This window comes from Adiantum capillus-veneris, chromosome 9 (genome assembly GCF_014529385.1).
Source record: "Adiantum capillus-veneris isolate H3 chromosome 9, ASM1452938v2, whole genome shotgun sequence".
Lineage (NCBI taxonomy): Eukaryota > Viridiplantae > Streptophyta > Polypodiopsida > Polypodiales > Pteridaceae > Adiantum > Adiantum capillus-veneris.
The window spans coordinates 10,862,281-10,889,770 of record NC_140939.1 but is presented as its reverse complement, the minus strand read 5'-3'; the positions used below and the strand labels follow the sequence as shown (position 1 = coordinate 10,889,770).

The 27,490-nt window shown below is 43.7% G+C and overlaps 1 protein-coding gene and 1 pseudogene across 1 annotated transcript; both read right to left on the bottom strand.

Moving 5' to 3' along the window:
- Window positions 1–16,705: 16,705 nt before the first annotated feature.
- Window positions 16,706–25,691, bottom strand: LOC147450130 (uncharacterized; annotated as a pseudogene).
- A 429-nt stretch (window positions 25,692–26,120) lies between these two features.
- Window positions 26,121–27,263, bottom strand: LOC147450129 (uncharacterized). The gene has a single exon (XM_086520656.1). The coding sequence runs from the start codon at window positions 27,261–27,263 to the stop codon at window positions 26,121–26,123; it is 1,143 nt and encodes a 380-aa protein (XP_086376782.1).
- Window positions 27,264–27,490: the final 227 nt, after the last annotated feature.

Below are 27,490 nucleotides of genomic sequence, written 5' to 3'. Positions count from 1 at the left end.
ACCAGCAGTCGTGGGTATCCACCGCTTAACCAGTAGACATGGATTCAAGAGGCCTTAACCAGGAACTCTGCCCCCTGTGATCAGGAGGGGGTTCATGACTAATTCAACATTGGAAATAGAATGAACATGCCGAGCTAAATTTTCCCTAGCAGACATTCTTTCCTATTGCAAACAGTATATCCGTCAATCATTTCTTTCCTACTTTAGACTTTAATATACAAATGAATTCAATTGCCGAGGTTTTCGTCGGATTTCTCCAACATGTTTGGGGATACGTTCATTCCTAGCTAAACGTATGCAATGTTAAATTAAACAACTTGAATAAAAATATGATCTACCTCTTCCCCTTCTTCATCGATGGCCCGTGAGATGGCCGGTATTTGTTTCTCCATGGGAGCCTTTCCTTTTCCGTTGACATTGCTTGTTCTCGCCTCGCGGTCGTGGGCTCCACCGAAGCGAGTTCTCTTAACCGGGGCCATTTTTCTCACTACTTAAATGATAGACTTGAAAAAAAAAGAGCTAAGGTCCGAGGGTAACATGACAAACCAATCGGCAGATTAGATTTTATTAAAGACTCCTCTTTATGCACGAGGTTAGATTTTTCCCTTTTTGGCCTAGCAGTTTTAAGGGTAATTCTGTATCCACCCTATGGGAAATGACTCTAAGGTTAATTACTTGGCTTAGATGATTAAGAAATTAAAAGTTTTTCTAATTGATTCACGAAAGATATGAAGTAAGTAAGCTCATTCATTTTCCTAGAGCAATATGAAGGTGTAGAGTGACCGCAGGCATGTGTGATGGAAAAACCTCCTTCTTATTGGACTAATGACGGATTAATTTTCAGCCTTAATCGCATCTAAATGTGGGAGAAGATTAAGTATAATTTAATTACAACTCTATTGGGTAGTGAAAGATTGAATTCTAACAAATCTACACTATTACTAGCTGACAATTTATTGGCTATACCGCCTAGAGAGAGAATCTTTCCTAATCATGCATTAATCCTTGATTAAGGATGATGAATGGCTGAATAAATTAACTAAATGAATGATAACTATGTAATGAAGTATAGCTATGAAACTTAGAGAGCAGCTATAGAGAATTATAGCTAAAAGTAGGCATAGTAGACAAGAAGTATGAGTGGGTAATGATGAGATTAAGAAGAGCAGTAATTAAACCATTACCGTGATTAGGGGCTGAGAATCCTCTTAAATTTCTGATGCAATGAATCCTCAAGATGGGAATTTCGGCAGCACCTCCCTCCTTGCTTCTCCTTCAAAAGCTGTGTGTGCCGGCAGCACCTTCCCAGTGTGTAGGTGTGTGAGTATGCAATGTGTGTGTGTGAGCATATATCTGTGTGTGTGTGTGTGTGTGTGTAGGCCTTTAAATAGGCTCCTACAGGCTGAAAATCGATTTGTGTTGCTAATTGCATCTGGATGAGCACTCAGTCCTTGCATGGCAAGTCCAGTTGCCTACGCACCAAGTGTCAGGTTGGCTTGGTTAACTGTTTCTGAGACTCAGTTGCAGGCTTGGCAGCTTTCCCAAGACTCCCACAAAGCAAGAGAGCGCCCCCTAGCTACTAAAGCTGGTCTGGAGTGGCCTGGAACCTGTTCCCACATAGCCCCGGGCCCTCGGTGCCTCCCTGGACAATTTTATCAAAAATTGGTTTTAGGCTAAAACGGGCCATACGAGTCGGATTTTGATGCCGTAAATTGATATACTGAGCTCTAACTAAGGCGTACTGGACCGAGTACCTGCCATATTTAGCAGCCCTCGGGGTCCGAAAATGCATTTTTTTCAAATTCGGGGTACAGGTGCAGATTTTCGAGACGATCAAAACTAGACGAGTCGGGTGACCAAAAACTTACTATATTTGGAAAATTTTCACAAAAAATATTTTAATTCACATTTCGAAGCTTTATAACATTCTAAACATCATGGCACTCACAGAATTCGGAAAACATGCTAAAAATAGTAACTTTTTTTCCATTATGATCATTTCATGGTACAAGGGTGCTCGTTTTGGTTGGGGTCAGAGACCTTACAACCTCCCCAATGTGAAAAATTTGAGATGTCCTCATCTCAAGAATACATCTGGATAAACTCTATGCTAACCACTTAGATACATATATCCTTTGTCTAAAGTAAAGACATTCTTTGATATTAGAATAGTCTTTAGCTTTATGCGTCTTATTCTGTTGAACTTTGATGAGATTCTGGTGCTTGATTTATTGCTCACTAGGATTAGCAGTTGCATCATACATTGTTGCTCTCTCATCAGCTTCATCACCCACAGTTGGTTGTCTCACTGCAGCATTAGCGAAAGCTTTACTTCCTTGTCCTATGTTTCCTCTTCCTTGGCCTCCTCTTCCGTTTGGTTGACCTCGCCCGTTGACGTTCAGAGGTACATTATTAGCATCGGATGTTTGGGAATTCCTTTTTGGACATCGACTTTTGTAATGTCCATACTCCTGGCACTCAAAGCATCTTATATTGGGAAACTCGGTAGCTGTCGTGGTAGCTATTATCGGACGATGGTTGTATGCAGGGTTGATTGGTCTGTTACTCCAGTTGTCTGTCCTGGCCCTCTTTGACAAATAGTATTCACTATCTTGGGTAGTCCTCTGAATCTCTTTAGCTAACGGTTTGGCCCTTAGCAAGGCATCTTGCAGAGTTGCTGGCCTGAGAGCTTCTAGTCGGTTGTTGAGGGGGTCAATGAGTCCTTGGCAGAACCGTGCTACCTGTTGTTCCAACGTCATCTTAGGAGCATATCTCTGAAGAGTGACAAACTTTGCATAATACTCTTTGACAGATGAAGTCAGCTGTCGAAGTGAAAAGAATTCATTCATCTTCAAGGTTTTATACGCAGGTGGTAAATATCGCTCCATCACAGCAGCCTTGATGTCTTCCCATGACTGGGAAGATCCCTTGATATCCAAGTCCCTGCAATGTTGTTTCCACCAGATCTTGGCATCGCCAGACAAGCGAAACATCGCAAGCATGGTTTGGTTCACGAGTTGGGTTCCCGCAGCTTTGAAATAGTCGTCCATTGCTTATATCCATACTTCCGCATCTCTCTCCACATTAACCCCTTCGCCTTTAAAGGTTGGAGGCTGAGCTTGTTTAAGGAGGAGCTTCTTCTCTTGTGCCGAGTAGAGAGCAGCAGGCGGTGCCTATCCAATGGTATAAAACTCATTACTATAGCACTCTTCTCAAATGAACCTAAGCTTTTCCATACTCAAGAGGAAATTTAACTTTTGGGCTTAACCAGCCTACTTAATATGTACATCTATCACAAAGGATTTTAACCATTCCACCATTTAAATTCCATTGAATACATCCAAAATTGTCCGATAAATAATGGTAAAAACTTTACTCGAGATCTTTGATCCATACTTATAACTTTATGTGCATCAACAGGCAACCTGCCCACAGCACTAGTCGCACCAACGACTTCTCAAAAAACATCATGTGAAACCCACTGAAACCCAACAAGCTCAACGAGTAAAACTCTTTAACATCACTCAGGAGACAATCCACTAGACAAATCCAATGTCATTATTCTGGGAAACATCATGCTCAAGCTTTGAGTATGAGCTATCCTATAATCCCTTAGTTTTTAAAATTTCAAACAACATCATTTTCCAGTTCGTGAATCTATAGCTCTGATACCAGGTGTGGGGTCCCCACCCCGTCGTACCAAACACCAGATCTGATGGTAAACCTGGTGGCCACTAGATCTATAGCGGAAGCAAACAAAATGGCTCAGGGTTCAACTAGCGGACAATCTCTCATCACAAAGTGAGTCGAGTTCGAGCCTACTAGCAACGAGATCTAGCTCCACCTCGCAGGGGAAGCGTACTTAACAATCTAGCGATCCTAAGACCCACCTTCCAAGAGGAGAGAAACCCCGAGTGTCTTTTTCTCCATGTTTCAGAGGCACGTACTCTCGAGGATTCTCCGCTCTAGGGGCAATGAGTAATACCAATATCGAATTAAACACTATGGGGACAGAGAGTTCCCGACCAATCGGGACCACCCTTCTCATAGGCATTGGCAACCTGAGCCAAGCCCCCACTTTCCACCCCCACACTCACACTTCCTTGTGTGCCCTAATTACTACCACAGTGGTTGTTCAACATAAAAGTTCCTTGGTTAAATTCCGATTCACAAGTTCGTTAAGACAGCCCCTCAATGAGTATTGCACAGCGGCACCAAGAGAGAGTTCTAGTAAAAATTCTACTCAGACTTATTCATTAAAATTCCAATGTTCTGGAGGTACAACATCCCCCCTCCAGCGACAGTTTACTCCTCCCGTTGTCGCTAGCTGCCCATACAACTAGGTATGTCCACCGCATAGAAAGCACGACATGGACATTCCCACCGCTTAACCAGCAGACGTGGGTTCCCACCGCTTAACCAGCAGTCGTGGGTATCCACTGCTTAACCAGTAGACGTGGATTCAAGAGCCCTTAACCAGGAACTCTGGCCCCTGTGATCAGGAGGGGGTTCATGACTAATTCAACATTGGAAATAGAATGAACATGCCGAGCTAAATTTTCCCTAGCAGACATTCTTTCCTATTGCAAACAGTATATCCGTCAATCATTTCTTTCCTACTTTAGACTTTAATATACAAATGAATTCAATTGCCGAGGTTTTCGTTGGATTTCTCCAACATGTTTGGGGATACGTTCATTCCTAGCTAAATGTATGCAATGTTAAATTAAACAACTTGAATAAAAATATGATCTACCTCTTCCCCTTCTTCATCGATGGCCCGTGAGATGGCCGGTATTTGTTCCTCCATGGGAGCCTTTCCTTTTCCGTTGACATTGCTTGTTCCCGCCTCGCGGTCGTGGGCTCCACCGAAGCGAGTTCTCTTAACCGGGGCCATTTTTCTCACTACTTAAATGATAGACTTGAAAAAAAAAGAGCTAAGGTCCGAGAGTAACATGACAAACCAATCGGCAGATTAGATTTTATTAAAGACTCCTCCTTATGCACGAGGTTAGATTTTTCCCTTTTTGCCCTAGCAGTTTTAAGGGTAATTCTGTATCCACCCTATGGGAAACGACTCTAAGGTTAATTACTTGGCTTAGATGATTAAGAAATTCAAAGTTTTTCTAATTGATTCACGAAAGATATGAAGTAAGCAAGCTCATTCATTTTCCTAGAGCAATATGAAGGTGTAGAGTGACCGTAGGCATGTGTGATGGAAAAACCTCCTTCTTATTGGACTAATGACGGATTAATTTTCAGCCTTAATCGCATCTAAATGTGGGAGAAGATTAAGTATAATTTAATTACAACTCTATTGGGTAGTGAAAGATTGAATTCTAACAAATCTACACTATTACTAGCTAACAATTTATTGACTATACCGCCTAGAGAGAGAATCTTTCCTAATCATGCATTAATCCTTGATTAAGGATGATGAATGGCTGAATAGATTAACTAAATGAATGATAACTATGTAATGAAGTATAGCTATGAAACTTAGAGAGCAGCTATAGAGAATTATAGCTAAAAGTAGGCATAGTAGACAAGAAGTATGAGTGGGTAATGATGAGATTAAGAAGAGCAGTAATTAAACCATAATTATCGTGATTAGGGGCTGAGAATCCTCTTAAATTTCTGATGCAATGAATCCTCAAGATGGGAATTTCGGCAGCACCTCCCTCCTTGCTTCTCCTTCAAAAGCTGTGTGTGCCGGCAGCACCTTCCCGGTGTGTAGGTGTGTGAGTATGCAATGTGTGTGTGTGAGCATATATCTGTGTGTGTGTGTGTGTAGGCCTTTAAATAGGCTCCTACAGGCTGAAAATCGATTTGTGTCGCTAATTGCATCTGGATGAGCACTCAGTCCTTGCATGGCAAGTCCAGTTGCCTACGCACCAAGTGTCAGGTTGGCTTGGTTAACTGTTTCTGAGACTCAGTTGCAGGCTTGGCAGCTTTCCCAAGACTCCCACAAAGCAAGAGAGCGCCCCCTAGCTGCTAAAGCTGGTCTGGAGTGGCCTGGAACCTGTTCCCACATAGCCCCGGGCCCTCGGTGCCTCCTCGGACAATTTTGTGAAAAATTGGTTTTAGGCTAAAACGGGCCATACGAGTCGGATTTTGATGCCGTAAATTGCTATACTGAGCTCTAGCTAAGGCGTACTGGACCGAGTACCTGCCATATTTAGCAATCCCTCAGGGTCCGAAAATGCATTTTTTTCAAATTCGGGGTACGGGTGCAGATTTTCGAGACGACCAAAACTAAACGAGTCGGATGACCTAAAACTTACTATATTTGGAAAATTTTCACAAAATTATTTTAATTCACATTTCGAAGCTTTATAACATTCTAAACATCATGGCACTCACAGAATTCGAAAAACTGCTAAAAATAGTAACTTTTTTTCCATTATGATCATTTCATGGTACAAGGGTGCTCTTTTTGGTTGGGGTCAGAGACCTTACACTGACTTTAGAGACATAATGTCAGCCCTTGCTTTGGGGAATAAATAGGAACTATTCACCTTACAGGATGGTTATCTTCTCCACGGTAATAGGCTATGTGTTACCCGTTCCCTTCGTGAGAAAGTTATGTATGAATCCCATGCTCCTCCATATGCGGGGCATAGAGGTATTTAACCTACTCTCCGAGGAGTAGAGACGTAGTTCTATTGGCCTACCATGAAAGTGGACATACAAGAGTATGTTTCAAAATGTGTACAGTATGCCAAAAGACCAAGTATGATAGAGGGAAGCAACCTGGATTACTCCAGCCATTGCCTATCCCAAATTCACCATGGGAGAGTATATCAATGGATTTCATCTTTGGATTACCCAAGTCTATCCATGGTAATATAGGAATATGAACAATAGTTGACAGGTTTAGCAAGCAAGCACATTTTCCTATCAAAAAGACTATTAAGGCACATCAAATGGCAACTCTCTTCATATCTCAGATTTTCAAGCACCATGGATTACCCACATCCATCATGTCAGATAGAGATCCTAGAATGACCAGTAAGTTTTGGAAAGGTCTCTTTGAAAATCTAGGAACAAGATTGCATTTCTCTTCAGCCTATCACCCACAAACGCATGGCCAAAGTGAGATAGCCAATCTTACGATACTCGATCTACTCAAGACTTATGTTACCGAAGTAGATCAACGCTCACAATGGGAAAAGTACTTACCTCTTGTAGAGTATGCCTACAATAATACTGTACATACTTCTACGGGAAAAGCATCTTTTGAGATCATTGAGGGAAGACCTAAAAGTCCCTTGCTACTCAAAGTACATGGGAAGATCTTCACCGTCGATGAGTATAGCCATGACCTACAAGAATCTTTTCAAAAGATTAAGGAGGATATATCCATCTCTCAACAAAGGCAAAAAGTTGTTGCTGATAAGCACAAAAGAGTCTTAATGTTCAAAGAAAATGATTGGGTCTTACTCAAGTTTCCTAAGGCTCGATTGAGGCAAACGACGGGCAGAAATCCTACGGGCCATCAAAAGTATTATGCTAAACTAGCAAAAAGATACTATGGTCCTTTCCAAATCTTGAAGCCCATCAATGAGACGGCTTATCAACTCAAGTTTCCCAACCATTGGCTCATACACAATGCCTTTCATGTAAGCCTACTTAAGCCCTACAAAGGAGAGCCACCAACTGAACCAATTATTGAAGGCCCTCCCGAAGTTGAAGACCAAGAAGAGGTCCTACAACCCGAAGCTGTCCTTCGGCATGAAGACAAGGTACTACGACATGGTAAGATTATCCGATGGTATCTTATTAAGTTCAAAAATTATCCTTTTGAAGATGCTAGATGGATGCAAGGAATACAGCTTAAGGATAGTATGAACCTTGTCAATGCTTACAATGCTACATTAGAGTAAGCAAATGTACAAATTTCTTTTAAATGATTCATGTTTTTGTCTTATAAGACTAGTTTTCCTTTTAATTGTGCACAAATTTAACTAGTATGCATGCTTAGAATCATGTTGGTGATGATGACGTCTCTCAAACACCAAGTAGAATTTGTCACTCTACTTTGGGAGAATGAAATGGACTAAAGAGTAGACATGCTTCCGGCAGCTATGTCTCACAAGCACCAAATGGATTAGTCCTCCATTTTGGAACGATGTCGTAGGGTAAAAAGGGATCCTCTACCCGCTAAGTAAAATTGACTAATGACTAAGGCTTTATCTCTTCTACCTCATAGTCGAGGATGACTATGATTTCAAGAGAGAGGTAATGTCATAAAATATAATATCTAATATCTAACCAAGCCAAATTATTCTCTCATATTAAACTAATCACTTAATGTGGGAGAATAAACGGGAACAAGGGTTAAGATATAGACATGTGCTTATAGATCTATCTCAACATGGGACAAATGATAAAGGGGCCCAAATGAGAGATGTTCTATCAAAGAGCAAGGCTAGACAATGGAGCATAAGACCTTAGGGTTAGCTTTATTGAAGACCTCCAATAATGTGTGTAAAAGTCCTTTGACCTTAGGTAAGCTAGGGTTGACCTTGAGGCGCGGGAACCCAACCAAGCTCGAGGTGCTTGTCCTGCTTGTCATGCTTTATGACTAAGGTGCTTGAGGTTCTTGATGATTGAGGTGCTTGAGATGCTTGAGGTGCTTAATTCTTGAGATGCTTGAGGTGCTTCACATGCTTGACATGCTAGGGTTGCACTTAAGGTGAGAACCTAGCCCAAGCTTAAACTGCTTAACGGCCAAACTTGTGGTGGGAACTGGGCCTACGTATGAGGGGCTTGAGGTGTCAAAAAGTCAAATATTCAATCCCTACAAGGAGGGGGCGATCCCTACATGAGGGGGGATGAGAGAGAACACCCACACACTCACACAAGGCATGCATGGTACAAAGAAAGCAAAAGGGACACTTGTCAAGTTTCTCCTCATGTTGCCCTCATGGTGTGCCTGAAGCCTATTGGTTTGTTACCCAAGGGGTCCAATGATAATTTAGGATATTTAATTAATTTATTTTGCATTTATCAAGTCCTCTCTCTCAAAGGGGAAAGGGGGACACTTGTCTCATGGCTACCCTTGCTGCTTGTGATTGGCTAGGCATGGAGAGGTCCAATCAGCTTCAAGCATGAGCTACAAGGGGGGGGTCGACCCAAGAAAGCTAGGGGGTTGCTTAGGGGGGTATCCTCACCCACACACACTCACAAACACTCTCATTGTGTGCTATGCAAAGTGCAAGAGCTCCATCTCCTTCTCCAAGCAAGTAGAGGTTGAGAACCTACACCAACACTCTTGGATATGGAGTGCAAATCCAACCAAGAGCCATGCTTCAATGCTTAATATTTCCATATCCTTCTTCTTCATTACTATGCTATTATGTATGCTAGAAACAAGAGTTATGATAAGTGAGGAACTAATTCTTTCTCCTACGAAATGTTTCTTCTTCCTCTTCCCTACCCTCATTCCCTGCTAGCTCTCTCCACCTTCGAAGGTGTTTGAGGTCTTGGGACTGAGGCTTGGGATAGTTAAAGCTTTCTTCAAGTTTATGTTATGTTTGTGATGCATGAAGCTTTCCATCTTCATTGCATCACCTAGGTCACAAGGAACACAAAGATTGTATTGTAACAAGTCTCTCTTAATGGGAGAAATCATAATACAAATGCCTATTGGAGGGGGGACCGGCTCCACATAAATCCGGTCCTCAACTGTTGTCATGTTCTCTAAATTCTCTCTCTTGCAAAAGTATTGTTCGTGCCAAGTTAACTAATTGCTATGATTATGTTTCTATCTTCAATTATGTTCACCCGCTATGCTCACAAAGTCATTTCTTAAAAGTACTCTCATTAATTTCCGCTACTCTCAAATTAAATAGGCCAATTCCATTACAAGCAGGTGGTTGGGTATCAACACCAACCGTAGCAGCTTAGGTGCCACACCTCTTCGATTTTCAACATTCAGTGTTTAGGCCAAGCCAAGGCAAGATCTTCGACGTGTTAGCCATGTAGGTCATTCAACCCCCAACGCACTAATCGTGTAGATGAGCCTAACAAAAAGAAGAAGACCTAGGTAGCACCCCCGATCCAGCAAAGCCCCAGGTTAGCGACCCTTTAGTCTAAGGCTAAGTGATGTAGGTGATCCTAGTTTTATAGCAACGCTGCCATGAGAAACATAACACATGAGTCCAATTCACAAATGCACTTCCCATATGCACAAACAATTCCTTGTCCAAACAGCTAGACTATACAGGGTTTCTACCCTTACACGTCTACCATAAACCATCTTGATCACTTCATGATCCAATCCAAAACCCATAAACCATAAACCATAATCCACTCACATCACACGGTGGAGCTCTCCACCCTACTTGGGTGAGGCACGACCAATCCTGCATAACCACTTTATAACATAACATGGCTCCAAAAATTTCCGCAACATAACTCAATCTTGAAAAAAAAACCATAAGCCACACCGTCTTCCACCATAAAATATCAACCATAATCCATGAGGGAATCTCAGCGCCTAACCATAAATCATAATCACACTGAACCAACTCCCACACTTGGAGCTTGATATATCCCCTTCAATCAGTCGGAGTCTACACACATGTGACCCTTAAGATGTGATTCTTTCATGCATAAAAAGAGTCCGACTAGTCTTTGCTTTTTGGTGATCAACTCTCCCCCTTATCATTCAATTTTTACATTAAATTTGACCATCCGAACAGTATCTAACCAACTAATGAAAACCGTAGCTAGACTACGCCACACCATAACATCCACATAATTATGACTTTCCAATACTGTCAACCAAAATTCGACGAAATAGATATTGAAAGTTATTTTTCTTATTTTTAAAAGAGACCCAAAAATTGGGGATCTTACATACTCCCACACTTGAAAAATTCGAGGTGTCCTCACCTCGACATGAAGTCTGGGTAATTTAGCGTCACATTCCCAAGTGGCATCTTCCTGAGGATACATTGACCATTTAACAAGGTGTTCAATAATGGTCCGATTACGTAGAGACTTGATTCTGCTCTGAAGTATTTCTTCGGGATATACTTCAAAATTTCCGTTCGTGGATGTAGGTAATAGAGAGTCATCAAGAATATGTTGTGGATCAGGTACATACTTCTTAAGTAATCTGCGTGAAAAACATCATGTACCTTTATGTGTGGTGGTAACAAGAGTCTGTAAGCTTGGTCATTAATTTGTTCTATGATTACAAAAGGTCCACAATATCTTGCACTTAGCTTTTTACACTTACCCATTGATAAAGAACTACGTTTGGGTTTCACCCTCAAGAATACCATATCGCCTTCTTCAAAAAGTCTGGTAGATCGTTTTGGATCAGTGTAACTCTTCTATCTATCTTGAGCAGTCTTAATATCTTGCCGTATAAGATCGGTTTGTAGTTGCATTTCATCCAACATTTCTTTGGATGCTTGAACTCGTATGAGAGGGTCTGTCCATTTGAGTGGAGTAAGACACTCTTGCCCATACAATTCTTGAAAAGGAGACATTCAATTGAGCGTTGGAATGATGAGTTACACACAAATTCAACCAAATACAAATACCTAGTTCATTGACTCTGTTTATGCATACAATAAGATCTCAACATGTCTTCAATGATTTGATTTGTTCTCTCTGTCTGCCCATCAGTTTGAGGATGATAAGCAATACGAAAGACTAAATGGGTTTCCGTAGCTGAGAATAATGCTTTCCAAAATTGAGACATGAACTTTGCATCATGATCAGATATTATCCTTCGAGGTAGACCATGATACATAAAAACACCTTTCATGAAGACTTGAGCTATGTCCTTAGCCATAAATGTTGTCTTGACTGAAAATAAATGGGTCATTTTTGTAAGCATATCAACGACCACAAAAATAGAATCATATCCCAGAGATGTAGGAAGTCCTATAATAAAACCCATAGATATACATTCCCACTTCATTTGTGGAGCATCAATACGTTGAATATTACTGGGATATTGAATTCGTTCAGCTTTAATATGTTGACATGTTAAACATCTTGTAACATAGTTCAACACATTGCGCTTTAGTCCTGGCCAAAAGAAACTCTTTCTTATAGTAGAGTAAGTCTTAATGTATCTTGGATATCCTGCTATAGGTATATCCTGAGCTTCTTGTAATATCTGAAGTTTGATTTCAGCTTGATTTGGAATACAAAGACAATTACCAAGGTAAAGGTCATCACCTTCAACATGAAAGCCTTTGATTTGCCTTTCCTGCTTCTCTGTGTGATTATTTAGGTTTATCAAGTATTGGATTCTTAAGTAATACGGGTCATTAGTCATACCTTCTCAAGTAAGGTCAATTAGAGAAGTAGTAGAGGTTGGGATAGCTGCTACCGTACTCTTCCTACACAAGGCATCAGCCACCAGATTTTCCTTCCCAGGTTTATACTCGATTCCAAAATCATATTCGCATAACAACTCCATCTATCTTCTCTGTCGCATATTAAGGTCAGGTTGGGTGTAGATCCACTTTAGGCTTCTATGGTCAGTATGTAGTTCAAATCTCCTTCCAAGAAGATAATGTCGCCATACTTTAAGAGCATGCACAACGGCCAATAATTCCAAGTCATGTGTAGGATAATTCAACTCATGTATATGTAACTTATGAGATTCATAAGCTACTAGTTTTCCTTCTTGAGACAGAACGCCACCACTTGCTTGTCCACTTGCATCAATGATTACAATCAATGCCTTCAAGAAGTCTGGAAGCTGTAGTATTGGAGCATTCACCAAATCTTCTTTGAGTTTTTTAAAACTAGCTTGAGCATGTTCATTCCAAGTAAACATTTTTGCTTTCTTAAGTGTATTAGTCAATGGAGATGCAATCTTAGTGTAACCTTCAATAAATGTGCGATACCATCCTGTCAAACCAAGAAAGCCACGTACTTCCCGTAATGATTTCAGTGTAGTCCAAGCTTTGACAGCTTCGATCTTACTTAGGTCAGTAGAAACACCATCTTTGGATACAATAAATCCCAGATATTCGACCTTGTCAATGAAGAAGATGCATTTTCTACGTTCGTCATAAAGTTGATGTTGATGGAGAAGTTCAAGTACTTGCCGTACATGTTGTTCGTGTTCTTCTCTATTTCTTGAGTAAATCAGGATATCATCATCAAATAAGACAAGAACAAAATCATCAAGACGTTCTTGAAACACATCGGTCATAAGACGATTAAAAGTTGCAGAAGCGTTAGTAAGTCCAAAAGGCATAACTGTAAATTCATAACGAGTATTATGACCGGTCTTTGGTATGTCCTCCTCCTTGATTCAGATTTGGTAATACCCTAACCTAAGATCAATCTTTGTGAAGATAGAAGACCCATGTAATCGATCAAGCAATTCGTCAATCGTTGGTATTGCATACTTATTCTTGACTGTTACCTGGTTCAATCCACGATAATCAATACAGAGACGTAAAGTACCATCCTTCTTCTTATTAAAAAGAACAGGAGTACTCCATGGAGAAACACTAGGTCAAATGAAGTCTTGTTCAAGAAATTGTGTTAATTGCTCCTTGAGTTCCGTAGATTCGGGTACTGACATTTTGTAAGGTCTACAAGCAAGTTGTTAAGCTCCTGGAGTAAGCTCTATTGCATGATCAACATCACGCCTAGGTGGTAGATGAGAAAGTTCTTCGAAAAATACATCATCAAACTCTGTTATCCATTCGTGTTCAGGTAAATCTATCTTCTTCTCTTTAGGGTTAAGCTTTACTACGTAAATCCTCTCATTCTTCCCATGGCTCTTTAGAAGTTTGGTAAAGTTCACTAGTTTGAGCTTATGCTTTTTCATTTTTCCAGTAACTATAACTCTAGCGTCTTGACCATTCTGAAAAGTGAATGAAGCGTCTTTACAATGTATGTGAGCATCATTGGTTTTAAGCCAATCCATCCCTAGGATTCCATCGTAAATTTCGATGGGTAAGACTCTAAAGTTTGTAGAAGTATTATGAACATTCAAAGCAAAATTCAAATTATCCACTAAAGTAGAAGATCTAACCTTCTTACCCGTAGCTAATTTGATTGTAAGGTATGTATCAGGGTGTTCAGTCAAAATGAGGTCTGATGTACTTAGGAGATATGAAAGAATGGGTACTTCTTGAATGAAACAGAAGGATAAAATGGTTACCTTGATACTCCGCTGGGGTTTGAATAACTGAAAATTGTTCATCACTCCCTCATGTTCAATTGCAGCATGAACATACGCGTTTGCCTGGTATCAGAGCCAATGCTTAAGATTATAGGGATATTCTAAAGCGTGATACTAGTCGCGTTAGTTATGCATCATGCACGCATTCATGCATGCTGTTTGAGAAAGGATATCGTATTCATGATACATCTATAAGTGACATTGGTTGATGGTACTTGATTGAATTGTCTTTTTGAGTAGAAGTGTTTGGTTTGAGTTATGGTAAAGTGTTCAACAACGACGATGTAATTTTCTTTTAATGGTTGTTCTGTAGTAACCAATGGATCCCAGAGTGACGTCTGAATGCTTTAGCCAAGGGAATGAGATTTTGGCCATAGTTTTCAACAACATGGCGACACGATTGTCCAGCAATGAACAAGAACTCTTTTACTTCGAAATTGGGACCAAAGTCTTTGGCATACCAGGAAGGACAACTTGTTGGAAGAGTGCTGATCATAGTTACCTTACCCGCCGTCACCAGGAACCTTTCCGTCAATTCTTACTCTATATTAACGAAAATCCAAGAGATTGGTTTGCGAATCTCATACTACTTCAACTCAGAATATGGCTAGGCCTAGCAGACATTTTCTACTACTTGGCAATGCGTTTCCAAATGTTAAGGATTCCTGAAGTTGCCAAGAAGTTTGAAGCTCTTGCAGCTATCATAGGAAAAGAAAAGTTAGAGGATAACTACAAACCGTGTTGTCGCGTGAGAGGTATGAGACAATACCCTATTATGAGAGTCAAAAGGATATTTAGAGAATTAGCTCTAAGACACCCATAATATTGTAATGAAATCATAAAGATCAAATTTTGATGAATAGAAGAAGCATAAACTTAGTTTTGATTCACATGTCTACTAAGTATTCTCTTATTATAGATGGACCTTCTTAATTGTTTTGATGAACTCTCGAGTGGTTTTGCATAAAGAATCTTTTTCAATTACACGGTTGGATTCAGTCTCCATTGGGGAATTGAAGTGACTCGAGTTTCAAAGGGGACTAGGGATTTCCTTAGACCCAACACTTACGTAGCATGGGAGTTATATGTTGAAGCTCAGCCCCCGAACATCGAACACAAGTACCTGATAGATTTGTGACCAACCTACAGATTTGGATAAAGGAAAAGATCCAAGAAGGCGATGTTAAAGTACAAGGTTATGTTGTTTACATTAACTTGTGCTCTCTTTTGGACATACCGAGTCGTGAACTCATACTTAGTGAAAATGTCCTTATGCTAAACCAAAGACACGGATTTTGTGAAAAGGTCATAATCAGAGTATGGAAGAAGTCAAATGGCGGCAACCAATTCTATTATTTACCCGAGGATTGGTTCAATAAATTCTATGGACCCATTCTCAAGTACAACCCTCACAATGTTACCATTACCTTTTATGACTACAAGAAACCAAGGTGCATTAGTGACTTTGCTCGAGCACAACCAGTAGCAGTGAACTCGAGTAGATATTTCTACAGAAATGATGCAAATGAATGACATGCCCAAGTAAATTGTTTTAATGGATTACCATCCAAGGATGTTTCACGGGGGGAAGAATGGTATAAAGAGAAAGACATGACTTTTAGTGCACAAGTTGAACTGCTAAACTTTCACACCCGGGATGTGAACAAATATAGGGGTAGAACCTCAGTTGTAGAACGTCAGTTGTAGGAACCAAGAATCGATTCATTGGACCCTTTCGTATTTATGTATCTCCCAGGAAACACTATGTACCTTCTTGATCTTCTATAGTTACTAGTAAAACGGCGCCGCCTTCGGAGGCGGCATGACCCCTCTTACCCTCAAACCCCTTGCTTCTCTGTTGGCGGTCATAGCACAGCGTACAACCCACCGACATAATGTCAATCCGGTGGATCGGAACCCGGCTAGTGCATGGAGGCATGGATGCACCTAATGTGATGGAATGAGGACTCTAGGAAGAGGGGTAAAGCAAGAGAGGAGAAGAGGGAAAGCCGATGAAGCAAGATCCATGCACACACACTTTCAATCTACACTCTAACTCTCTAATCATGCAGACATCCCTTTGCTCTAATCTCAAGCACACACACTCTAATCACACATTAAGCATACACAAAGAAGCCTAATGAGAGAAATGTATGCAGCCCACGTACACACACACTCTAATCTAGCACACATGTGAAGCAAGAATGCTCAAACAAGAGGGAAAACTTGAGAGAGAAGAGAAGATTAACACTAATCATACACCATTAACACACATAAGCTTGAAAGACAAGAGAAAGTAGAGAGAACTTAGCTTCCATTAATCCCAATGACCACTACATATGATGTGGAAGATCCAAGCTCCATAGCCACTCCTCTTCTTCTTCTCCACACTCCCTCACACTCTCTTCTCTAAGAATTCCCTTTCACATCTTGTGAATTGACTTATATACAAGGGCTTTTAAAAATGGGCGGCCGGCCAAAAAATGTATAACATGTTGCAGGTATCTAAGCTCATCTAATCATCAATGTACAACTTGGAACCCACTATGGAGCCCGTAAATACAAAAAATATATGCATACACATATGTGTACACACCAATGGAAGCATAATGCATGTCGTTGATGCTCGCCCCTCTCAACACTCTCCCTCCCAAAGCTTTGTCGTCCTTGACAAAGCCATGTCGTGGTAGATGCTTGAGAAAGAATGTGCCTGCAAAAAGAAAAAGGTGGATGAGGTAGCATTCTCAAATATATGGTGATAAGACATAAGGAAAAGGCAAAGCACATGTAGTAATGAGTAAATGCAAAGAATTATGAAATGTTACACTGCCATTAAGGAAAAATAAATTGCACTTGCTGAAATTAATTAATCAAGAGTTTTGGGCTTATGAATGAGTATATCAATTAGTTAGCTACGACTAAGGGTTAAAACATTTACTCTAGTACTAACTAAGTTAGTAAATTTATCCCAATGCAAGATTCCCTAATTATGTCTGTCATAGATTAGCTAACTAACTCTCACAACTCGAAACAAAAGCTTGAATTTATTTTTACTTGAAGCTCAATAAAAGTCTTTCTCATTTCATTTTTCTTGCTTTTCATTTGTTATTTTTCACATTTTGCAAAATCATTTGACGTTGGAGAGGGGGAATGGGGGAACACGCCCGGCACAAACACAATGGCTTCTCTATAGCTCAGGGCACACACAGCACCCCAATCCACTTAGTGAGCACCTTCGACTCGTAGAATTCACACTATCGCACACACGATCAAACACAACTTGATGCGCTGCAGCGCACACGCACTCAAATAGACCACCAATCAACCCACACCCACAAAATGGCTGCAATCATCGCCTACCCTTGCACACATACCCCACTCTCTCTCTCTCTCTCTCTCTCTCTCTCTCTCTCTCTCTCTCTCTCTCTCTCTCTCTCTCTCTCTCTCTCTCTCTCTCTCTCTCTCTCTCTCGCTCTCTCTCTCTCTCTCTCTCTCTCTCTCTCTCTCTTTGCACACACACTTATCGGGGGGCGCACATGCCATCACACACTCGGCATCACGTGCAATAGAACAGAGCAGGATAAAGGGGGGGAAAGGAAGTAGCACGACAAGAGATGCCCGTTTTCAATGGGGGAACTCACTCCCTGCTCAGAAAAAACACTATATCCGCACTCGGCTTCACAAAACACATCGGGCGAGGCGCCCTCTTGGCCCTCTGCAGACAAAAACCACCCTTGGCTCTTTTCCCTGTGGCACCCAAGCGTCACGAGGCGACAAAAAACCCCTACAAATGATAAAAATGATTCCTTTATAGAGGGGGAGCACCCATTTTATCATGTTTGGCCTCTTTTCGACACATGGCGAGATCTTTTATCTCACTCTCACTCGCTTTGCTCTTTGATGCTGTAGGACTTTCCCCTAACATTAGGGGGGGAGGGCAATAGCGATGTCGCTATTGCTCCTTCCCTTCTTCTTTAAAATTTTGGCACCCCATGGGCTCGCGGGACCATTCCCTATTGGGGTTGCCACATCATCACCACTACTGCACTGCCGCACGGGCGCGAGCGCCACTCCTGGAGCGTGCCACCGCATCGCCCCCTTGCTCCCCACCAAAAACCGCCTCAAATTACGCCGCGCAGTGCCAGAGGGGCCTTCCGCCATAGTCCACGAGCTCCAAGAGCTCCACCCTCTCCTTGTACACCTTATGGGCCACACGCCCCTACTCTTATACTCCGCGAACCCAGCCCGTAGTTGCGCATATGGGATCTCCCTGCGCGCCACGTGGCAGCACCGGCTTGAAACTCCTTTCAAAGGCCCTTGACCCTCTAAAAAACCCCTTATATATACATATATAAAAGAAACCACTCCTGTGGCCTTCTTCTGCAGGCTTCCCCTTGTTGCTCCCGGACCCGATCGCCAAGCATAAGAAACCCACTGAAACTCCACATTCCCGGCCCCGTCCTCACCAATCATCTCTGCATTTCGATCCCTCGGCGTCCTCGAACTAAGGCCTCCAAAAAGAAAAAAAATCTTCTGCAACTGCTCACCACAAAAATGCTCCCGACTTTGTCTGGCCGTATCTTGCCGACTAAGCATCCGATTGACACACCGTTGATTTATGTTGGCTCCTCGTGACACACACTATCATCGAGAACTTCGGCGAGGCTCAAAAAACTGCCAGATGGCACATCTCCCAATGCAGTCCAATGAGCTCCGACCCGGCCCCTGGAAAATATTCACCTGACCATATCTTGCTATCCAGAGCTCCGATTTGCAATCCGAGAAGACAGACATGCTCCACAACTTGAGAACTACACACATATACACTGACATCATCCCAGTGCACTTGTCCCCAGCTGCCCTGTCCGTCCGGGATCTGCAACACACTCTTTCTTTAAACTGCAGTATCTTGCACACCGGGGCTCCGTTTGACGAGTCGTCTGGACCACCTTCTAGAGCACGCTGAACTCTACATTCTAGAGCACTGACTTGGCATTTTGGGCACCTGGACCTGCCATCCCATCTAGACCATTCAGTAGAACTTTTGGCCTAAAAAACCGCATCAGGCATACACTTCCGCTATCCTTGGGCTGCCTAGGGCTTTGGTGCCTGCCCTAGCCTTTTGCATTGCACTCAGCTGCAGCCTTTGCCTAGCATTGACCATCTCCTAGCTTGGACCAACTTTTGCTGCACCATCATTGCCCACCCCCTTCGTTGAACATTTATGTTCAACCACACATGGCCTTATTGCATTAAAAAACTGCACACCATAAACAAACTCTCTGTACACTTCAAAAACACCTAACATATGTACAAAACTGGCACCTGCTACCCGCTTTCTTTGCTCATGCGGGTTGCCCAACCCCCTGCTTTACCTGTAATCACCCTCCTGGGTCGAACACTTTGCATTGATCTCTTTCACCCACCTGCAACAGCCTTGCATAGTGAGACACCAAGGCACACACCCAACTGCATAACCAAATTGCCATCCACATGCTTCTACCACTCCAAGCACTCCTTAGCAAACTGCCCACTCGCAACAAAGAACCTTCAATAACACCAAATAGAGCACCTTCGTGCTCACCATCCTGCTCAATCAATACTCGCGACATACCTGACACATCTAACCCGCCCTCCCATCCATGTAAAGCTAGATCTTCATCTAGCAGATCTTGCACCTGCTCAACATCATACTGCACAGCTACCTTGATCACCATTCCTTTCAACCACCACTTACAGACCTCCTTACAAAGCTTGGACACCACCTTGGAATCCTCATCACCTGTCATAGAAGGCGCTGACTACATAGGAAGCACCTTTGACTTTGGCTCCGCTTTGCCTTTATCACCTGCCATGAACTCAATTCCAGCATCGTCGAGCTCCTCCTCGTTAATTGGCCCTTCAAGGTCTATAAGCACCGCTTGCTTGTCCGCTTCAACCACCTGCTCTTCTACCACTGCATCCTCAAGCTCTGCCAAGGAAGAGAGAAACTCGTTCTCTATCACCTCCTCCTCATCCTCCTACATAGGTACCGCTGCTCTAACCCTTTTGGAAAAAATTTGTACCTGTTGCACCACCATGGCATACTCTACTGCTCTTTTCATCAACATAGCCATTAGCATGGCACTGCACACCAGCTTTACCTGCTCTTCACCACCTGTAGGGCTGAATTGCACCGCTTGGTCTTCACTAAGGACTTCGGCTTGCACTTCATGCTGCTCCTCGCACATATTCACTGCCTCTCCACTCACATGCAAGAGGTCGAATTCATCATACCTGGATTGGGATGACTCGGTCTCTTAGCTCGTGTCTGCGTCCATAGAGCTATTGTCATTCAATTCACCCTCCACTTTGGTTTCAAGCTCAGGAACTTCCTCTAGCTTCACCGCTTCAACCTCGTCTGCAAACCGCACTCCTTGCTCTTTACCGCCCTTCAATGGAGCTTCAACAGCCACACTTGAACTTGGCAGCACTTCCTTTGTCCATTCTGGAACCACATGCACTTCCTCCACCATTGGAACCACTCTAGCGGGCATCTTCGGCATAGGAACCATTCTGTCTCTTTGTAGCCAAAGAACCCTCGGTTCTTCTCGCACTTGCACTTCTCTTTGTACCACCTTTGGCTCGGCTACCACCGTCTCACACTGCTTTGGCATCACAGCATTTGGCAAACCCTGCCTAGCCGCACGCTTCTTCAAAATCTTCTTGGTTCACTCTTTCGCTAGAGCTACCGCTTCCTCATATGACATTGGACCATCTATTTCCACCTTATCTCGCACTTCCTCATGCAGGCAATCCATGAACTTACACAATTTCAAAAAACTGGCATTTTCTGCAGCAGTTACCTTGATCAATTTTCCCCCTAGGGCTTCGAATTCCCACTCGAACGCTTGAAAATCTCCCTCCCAGCTTTGCTTTAATCCGTCCAGCTACCGCTTTACTTCATCTAGCTGCGCATCCGCAACGAAACTCCTTCGAAAAGCCACCTCCAGGGCTTCACAATCTGCTTTTTCTTCTTCACCCAGGCCATCGAACCATAGCTTTGCCTTACCACGAACTAGGAGCGGGAACACCTGTACTGCACCATCCTCTCTTGATAAACCGCTTTCCAACACGAACAATCCGTAGTCTTGAAGCCAAGTTTCCGCATCTTCAACCCCAGTGAAAATGGGAAATCCTGTCCAAGCCATCACTAGCAACACCTGCTCTTCAAAGGTCGCACCTTTGGCATCACAAAAATCACCGCTTCGACATCAACTAGGAGCACCAGCATACTCCTCAGTGGGGGCACCAGAAGATGGAGAGAGGGAATGGGGGAACACGCCCGGCACAAACACAATGGCCTCTCTATAGCTCAGGGCACACACAGCACCCCAATCCACTTAGTGAGCACCTTTGACTCACAGAATTCACACTATCGCACACACGATCAAACACAACTTGACGCGCGGCAGTGCACACGCACTCAAATAGACCACCAATCTACCCGCACCCACAAAACGGCTGCAATCATCGCCTACCCTTGCACACATACCACTCTCTCTCTCTCTCTCTCTCTCTCTCTCTCTCTCTCTCTCTCTCTCTCTCTCTCTCTCTCTCTCTCTCTCTCTCTCTCTCTCTCTCTCTCTCTCTCTTTGCACACACACTTATTGGGGGGGCGCACACGCCATCACACACCCGGCATCACGTGCAACAGAACAAAGCAGGAGAAAGGGGGAAAAAGGAAGTAGCACAACAAGAGACGCCCGTTTTCAATGGAGGAACTCACTCCCTGCTCAAAAAAAACACTATAGCCGCACTCGGCTTCACAAAACACATCAGGGGAGGCGCCCTCTCGGCCCTCTGCAGACAAAAACCACCCTTGGCTCTTTTCCCTGTGGCACCCAAGCGTCACGAGGGCCCCTAAAAATGATAAAAATGACTCCTTTATAGAGGGGGAGCACCCATTTTAGCATGCTTGGCCTCTTTTCGACACATGGCGAGATCGTTTATCTCACTCTCTCACTTTCACTCACTTTGCTCTTTGCTGTTGTAGGACTTTCCCCTTACATGAGGGGGGGAAGGCAATAGTGATGTCGCTATTTCTCCTTCCCTTCTTCTTTAAAATGTTGGCGCCCAATGGGGTCGCGGGACCATTCCCTATTGGGGTTGCCACGTCATCACCACTACTGCACTACCGCACAGGCACGAGCGCCACTCCTGGAGCGCGCCACCGCGTCGCCGCCTTGCTCGCCGCCAAAAACCGCCTCAATTTCTGCCGCGCAGCGCCAGAGGCGCCTTCCGCCATAGTCCACGAGCTCCAAGAGCACCACCCTCTCCTTGTACACCTTATGGGCCACACCCCCCTACTCTTATACTGCGCGAACCCGGCCCGTAGCTGCACATATGGGATTTCCCTACACGCCACGTGGCAGCACCGGCTTGAACCTCCTTTCAAAGGCCCTTGACCCTCTAAAAAACCCCTTATATATACATATATAAAAAAAACCACTCCTGTGGCCTTCTTCTGCAGGCTTCCCCTTGTTGCTCCCGGACCCGATCGCCAAGCATAAGAAACCCACTGAGACTCCACATTCCCGGCCCCGTCTTCACCAATCATCTCTGCATTTCGATCCCTTGGCGTCCTCGAACTAAGGCCTCCAAAAAGAAAAAAAATCTTCTGCAACTGCTCACCACAAAAATGCACCCGACTTCGTCTGGCCGTATCTTTCCGACTAAGCATCCGATTGACACACCGTTGATTTATGTTGGCTCCTCGTGACACACACTATCATCGAGAACTTTGGCGAGGCTCAAAAAACTGCCAGATGGCACATCTCCCAATGCAGTCCAATGAGCTCGACCCGGCCCCTGGAAAATCTTCACCTGACCATATCTTGCTATCCAGAGCTCCGATTCGCAATCCGAGAAGATAGACATGCTCCACAACTCGAGCACTACACACATATACATTGACATCAGCCCGGTCCACTTGTCCTCAGCTGCCCTGTCCGTCGGGGATCTGCAACACTCTTTCTTTAAACTGCAGTATCTTGCACACCGGGGCTCTGTTTGACGAGCCATTTGGACCACCTTCTAGAGCACGTTGAACTCTACATTCTAGAGCACTGACTTGGCATTTAGGGCACCTGGACCTGCCATCCCATCTAGACCATTCGGTAGCACTTTTGGCCTAAAAAACCGCATCAGGCATACACTTCCGCTATCCTTGGGCTGCCTAGGGCTTTGGTGCCTGCCCTAGCCTTTTGCACTACACAGTTGCCGCCTTTGCCTGGCGTTGACCATCTCCTAGCTTGGACCAACTTTGGCTGCATCAACGTGTGTTCTTATTTGTATACCTGGGGCTTTTTTGCTTCTCAAAGAAAAGCACCCACACTGGGAACCTCTAGGGCTCTAGTACCATAGGCAATACATATGCATGAAGTACCAAATCAAGCCAGGATTTCTCTTCCAGCTTAAGCTTTTACACTTGTGGCACTTTTGTTTTTCTTACATTTCCTTTGTATTTTCACTAGTGTTCTTTGTTGTTTGGGTGAGAAAGCCTCTCTATGCTTAAAACACTCCTAAGGTTTCAAACACTCAAATAATTTTACCAACTAGGACTAGCAGTCAAGTAAATGAGTTAACCTAAAGTCACAGCCTCCTAACCTCAAGGCTCATCAATAAAACTAAACTCTAACTCAATTAACTAAAGAAAGGACAAGTTTATACATCTTTAATGGCAAATAACAAAACATAATTGAATGCACTTAATCAAACCAAGAAGAAGACACAATCAACAAATATAAATGTACAAAACCATATAGCATAGGAAGGAGTACACTTGTGCATGGGCTCGATGAAGAGGTCGATGTCATGGAAGCTCCTCGTGTCTAGAGATACATCATGTCTACATGGTCGTCCAATCTCCATGGGCAAGCTAATGTTTGTCTACGTGCTGCATCAAAAGATCAACAAAAGCAATGTACCTCCAAGAGGTATGTCAGCAGCAAGATAAAATAACAAAAGTAACAGAATAATAAAATAAAACATCTAAACTAGGGTCTAAAACCTGGATATCCAAAGGGAAAAAACCCAAAAGGGAAAAAAGTGCCTCTGGTATATGCACATAAATCTAGTGCACATATCAATGTGTACAAATCTCAAATCTCGTGCAACTAGGAGTCAAGAGAGAGCTCTCACCATGAAGCATGATCTGCAATCTCTTAGCTCGATCTCTAATAGTCAAGAGCTGGCTAACACCTAGCTCCATATGTAAAGTCTGCTCAACAACACAAGGAATTGTCGTAGGGTGGGCATCAGCCTCTACTCGAATAGTCTATGGAAGGCTCTTCGGTAGCCAAATCTGCAATGCTCACGCTCTCGTAGGGATGTCAATCTGATCTCTCCTAGTATGTCTACGTGTGCATCTAGCTCTAGGACATACTATCTGTTGTGAAGGTACCCACCTCTCTAGGGGTAGTCTCATCTCTCGACATCTGGCTCGTGGAGGTCTCGCTCTAGGGTATGATCTTGTATGCGCTGGGTGTGCTACTGCTCATGGCCTAGGTACCCAAACATGTCTTTGTCCCTCAAAGTAATCCTGTGCCTCAAGTGACCGTCTAGATGTGAGCCAACCATGTGAAAGTCCGTCGTCGGTCATATGGCTCTTTAGAAATATGATCGTGTCATCACAAGGTAAAAATCTAGCATGTATCTCGTCACAGGGAACAAATACCTGTTGGGTTGTCCTGGAAGCTCTACGTGGAGAGCTACGTGCCTGATCTATCGTGTGTCGCTCCTCAGTTTCACTACTCATAGTCGCAAAGCCTCTGCCTAGAGAAGGCTCTACACATGGCTGAGATGCCTGTGTACATGGTCTCCAAACAAGTCTAACATGCTCTATCGTATCCCTACATAGGGTGTCAGTAGAGGTCACTCTAGTCCGTGTACGTCCATGTATCTGTGGTGTAACCTCTATCTCTGTGGTGTCAGTAATGTGGTCTCTAGGAACCTGATCTAGAACAGTAGCTCGTGGCTGGTCTCCGCTCAATCGGGTGATCTGACCGTGAATCGGCACTCGTAGATGGCACTAGGGCAACATCTATATGTGGTGGTTGCTCTCTTTGTGACTCACTGGCTATGACATTGCTATGCAAGCTAAAAGAGTGGGATAGCAATGTTGTGGGCTCTGCATCTTCTCTCATAGGGGGATCTACTCTCGTAGATGGCTCTAGCTGGACAGCTATCTCTAAGGGCCTCTGTGAAGTCGGCATATCTAAACAAGGATGCTCAAGGGCAGCTAGAATCTGTGGAGTGGTCTCATCTATAACAAAGCCATCGGAGTCACTCACTCTATGACTGTATGAGATCTCTTGCTATGTTCTAGAAGTCTCGTGGATAAGTGTAGTAGGTGGTGTAGGCTCCCTAACAATACTCTGATTGGGCTCTAGTCTCAGGGGATCTACCTGTGGTGTGGTAGGCTAGGTGCTAGAGCTATCTCTCGTGGAACACTATCATCCTCATTTGGCATCTCCCAAGGTGGTAGAATACGACGTGACAAAAGAAGCCTAGGAGGTGATCTCTCTAGTGGTGTCTCTCGAGGACTCGGAGCTCTCGGTAGCTATGGACCTAGCGTGGTCGTCGTGGTTAAACATAAATCATCATGTCTAAGTCAAGGGGAGTAGGGTAGACCTATAGTCAAAACATATACTGCATGATCAACATCCCTATAAACTCCCTCACGTGGATCTCCTATCAAATATGCAAGAAAGCGGGCTGAAGGATCTTTGGATCCACCACTCGTCAGGCATCTGTACCTACGACCAAGCTCATCTAGATAGGTCACGGTCTGCTCAACTCTCTAAAGCTCCACTAGCCTAGGATGTGTCTGTGTGTCTAGGCTGTCATCTAGGTGCGCTCGCTCAATGTCATCAAAATCAAGGGTCTCAATCAAGAGATACTACTCCCCGAGCTCATCAATAAAAACTGCTCTATCGTCATGTGGGTAGGCTCTCACAATCTGCCTAGGTGTAGACATCATGCACTGTGGGGTGGCTAGCCTCACAAAGGGGTGATCATAAGTGTTAACATAATATGCAACCCCTCGTGGAGATCGGCCTACTATATGCAAGATCTGACCGTCTATATCTCTCATGCTATCCCTAGCCTCTCTAGTCTCGGACACTGTCTGAAGGGTGGGGGTCAGTGGTCTAGGGGCACTCATATCTACAATGGGTGATCTACCGGGCCCTACCTCTGGTGCTCTCAACTGGGGTGATGTGGTACTCATGGACTCTCTCGTATGCTCTCTAATCTGTGTCATCAAAGGCAGGCATGGGTCTCTAGATGGTGCAAGGTGTCGAGGTTGAGACTCTCTAAAGTACGTGTCTCGAAGGCTCTGGGTCTCTATATGTGGCTCACTCTGAGTGGTACGTAAAGTGCTAGCAATCGCCATGTACATCGCTCTAGACTCGTGATAGCTCAAAACACTTGGCGGCATATCAAGTCTAGGTGAGGAGCATCCTGGCAGTGGTTTTCTGAGTGATGTGTGTGGTGGCACTGTGTCTAAAGTAGGTAAGGCACTCCTACTCGAAGTAGGGCACTGGGTCGGTCGAGGATCGTACGGCAATCCACAAGTCAAAAAGTAAAGCTTAGTGCCTATGGTGCTCATGTAGCATCTGTCTTTAGGCTCGCCAACTAGTGTCACAACATCTGTGGATAGGCGTCTACTAGAAGTGCGACACTCTAATCGATATATGCGATGAGCACTATCTATATAGATCACTCGAGGACCTACCCGCTGTAATGTAACCTGCACAGGATGGTCGAAGGCCTCAAGGAAATCATCTGCGTGTACTAGCTCTATCTCCTCTAGCCTAATCAAATGGTCGACCACATACGTAGTGCGATAGTCATCTCTAAATGTGCCATCCCACTTGTCGTCGGGAAGGACTCGCACCACCTGGACGGTCTGTGTGGGGCCAAAGGAGGCGCGGCACTGGACAAAGAAATGTCCATATGTGTCCGTGTAAAAGGGCCGGCCTTTGTGCTCTCCTACAAGTGTGGGCAATGTGTACTCAGAGCACGAAGTGGTCATGGCCATCATATGTGCGCTCTCGGCGTGCGATAGGCCTCTAAACCTCGTGAACTCGTCGAATGTAGACTAAAATCAAAATCTGCACTATATCGAGGTTTATGCGTACAATCGGACTCAAATCTGGCAAAACCTAACTCTCGAATGTATCTACTCTAAATGTGTCTAATCGTGTATACATGCGCGCGAGCATCGAGTATGTGGGGCGTGTGATGCGTGTGGAATATGTGTGAGAA

Bases quoted from the DNA above. Each gene is read 5' to 3' on its own strand.
- LOC147450129 (XM_086520656.1), bottom strand. From the start codon at position 27,263: ATGGCCATGACCACTTCGTGCTCTGAGTACACATTGCCCACACTTGTA.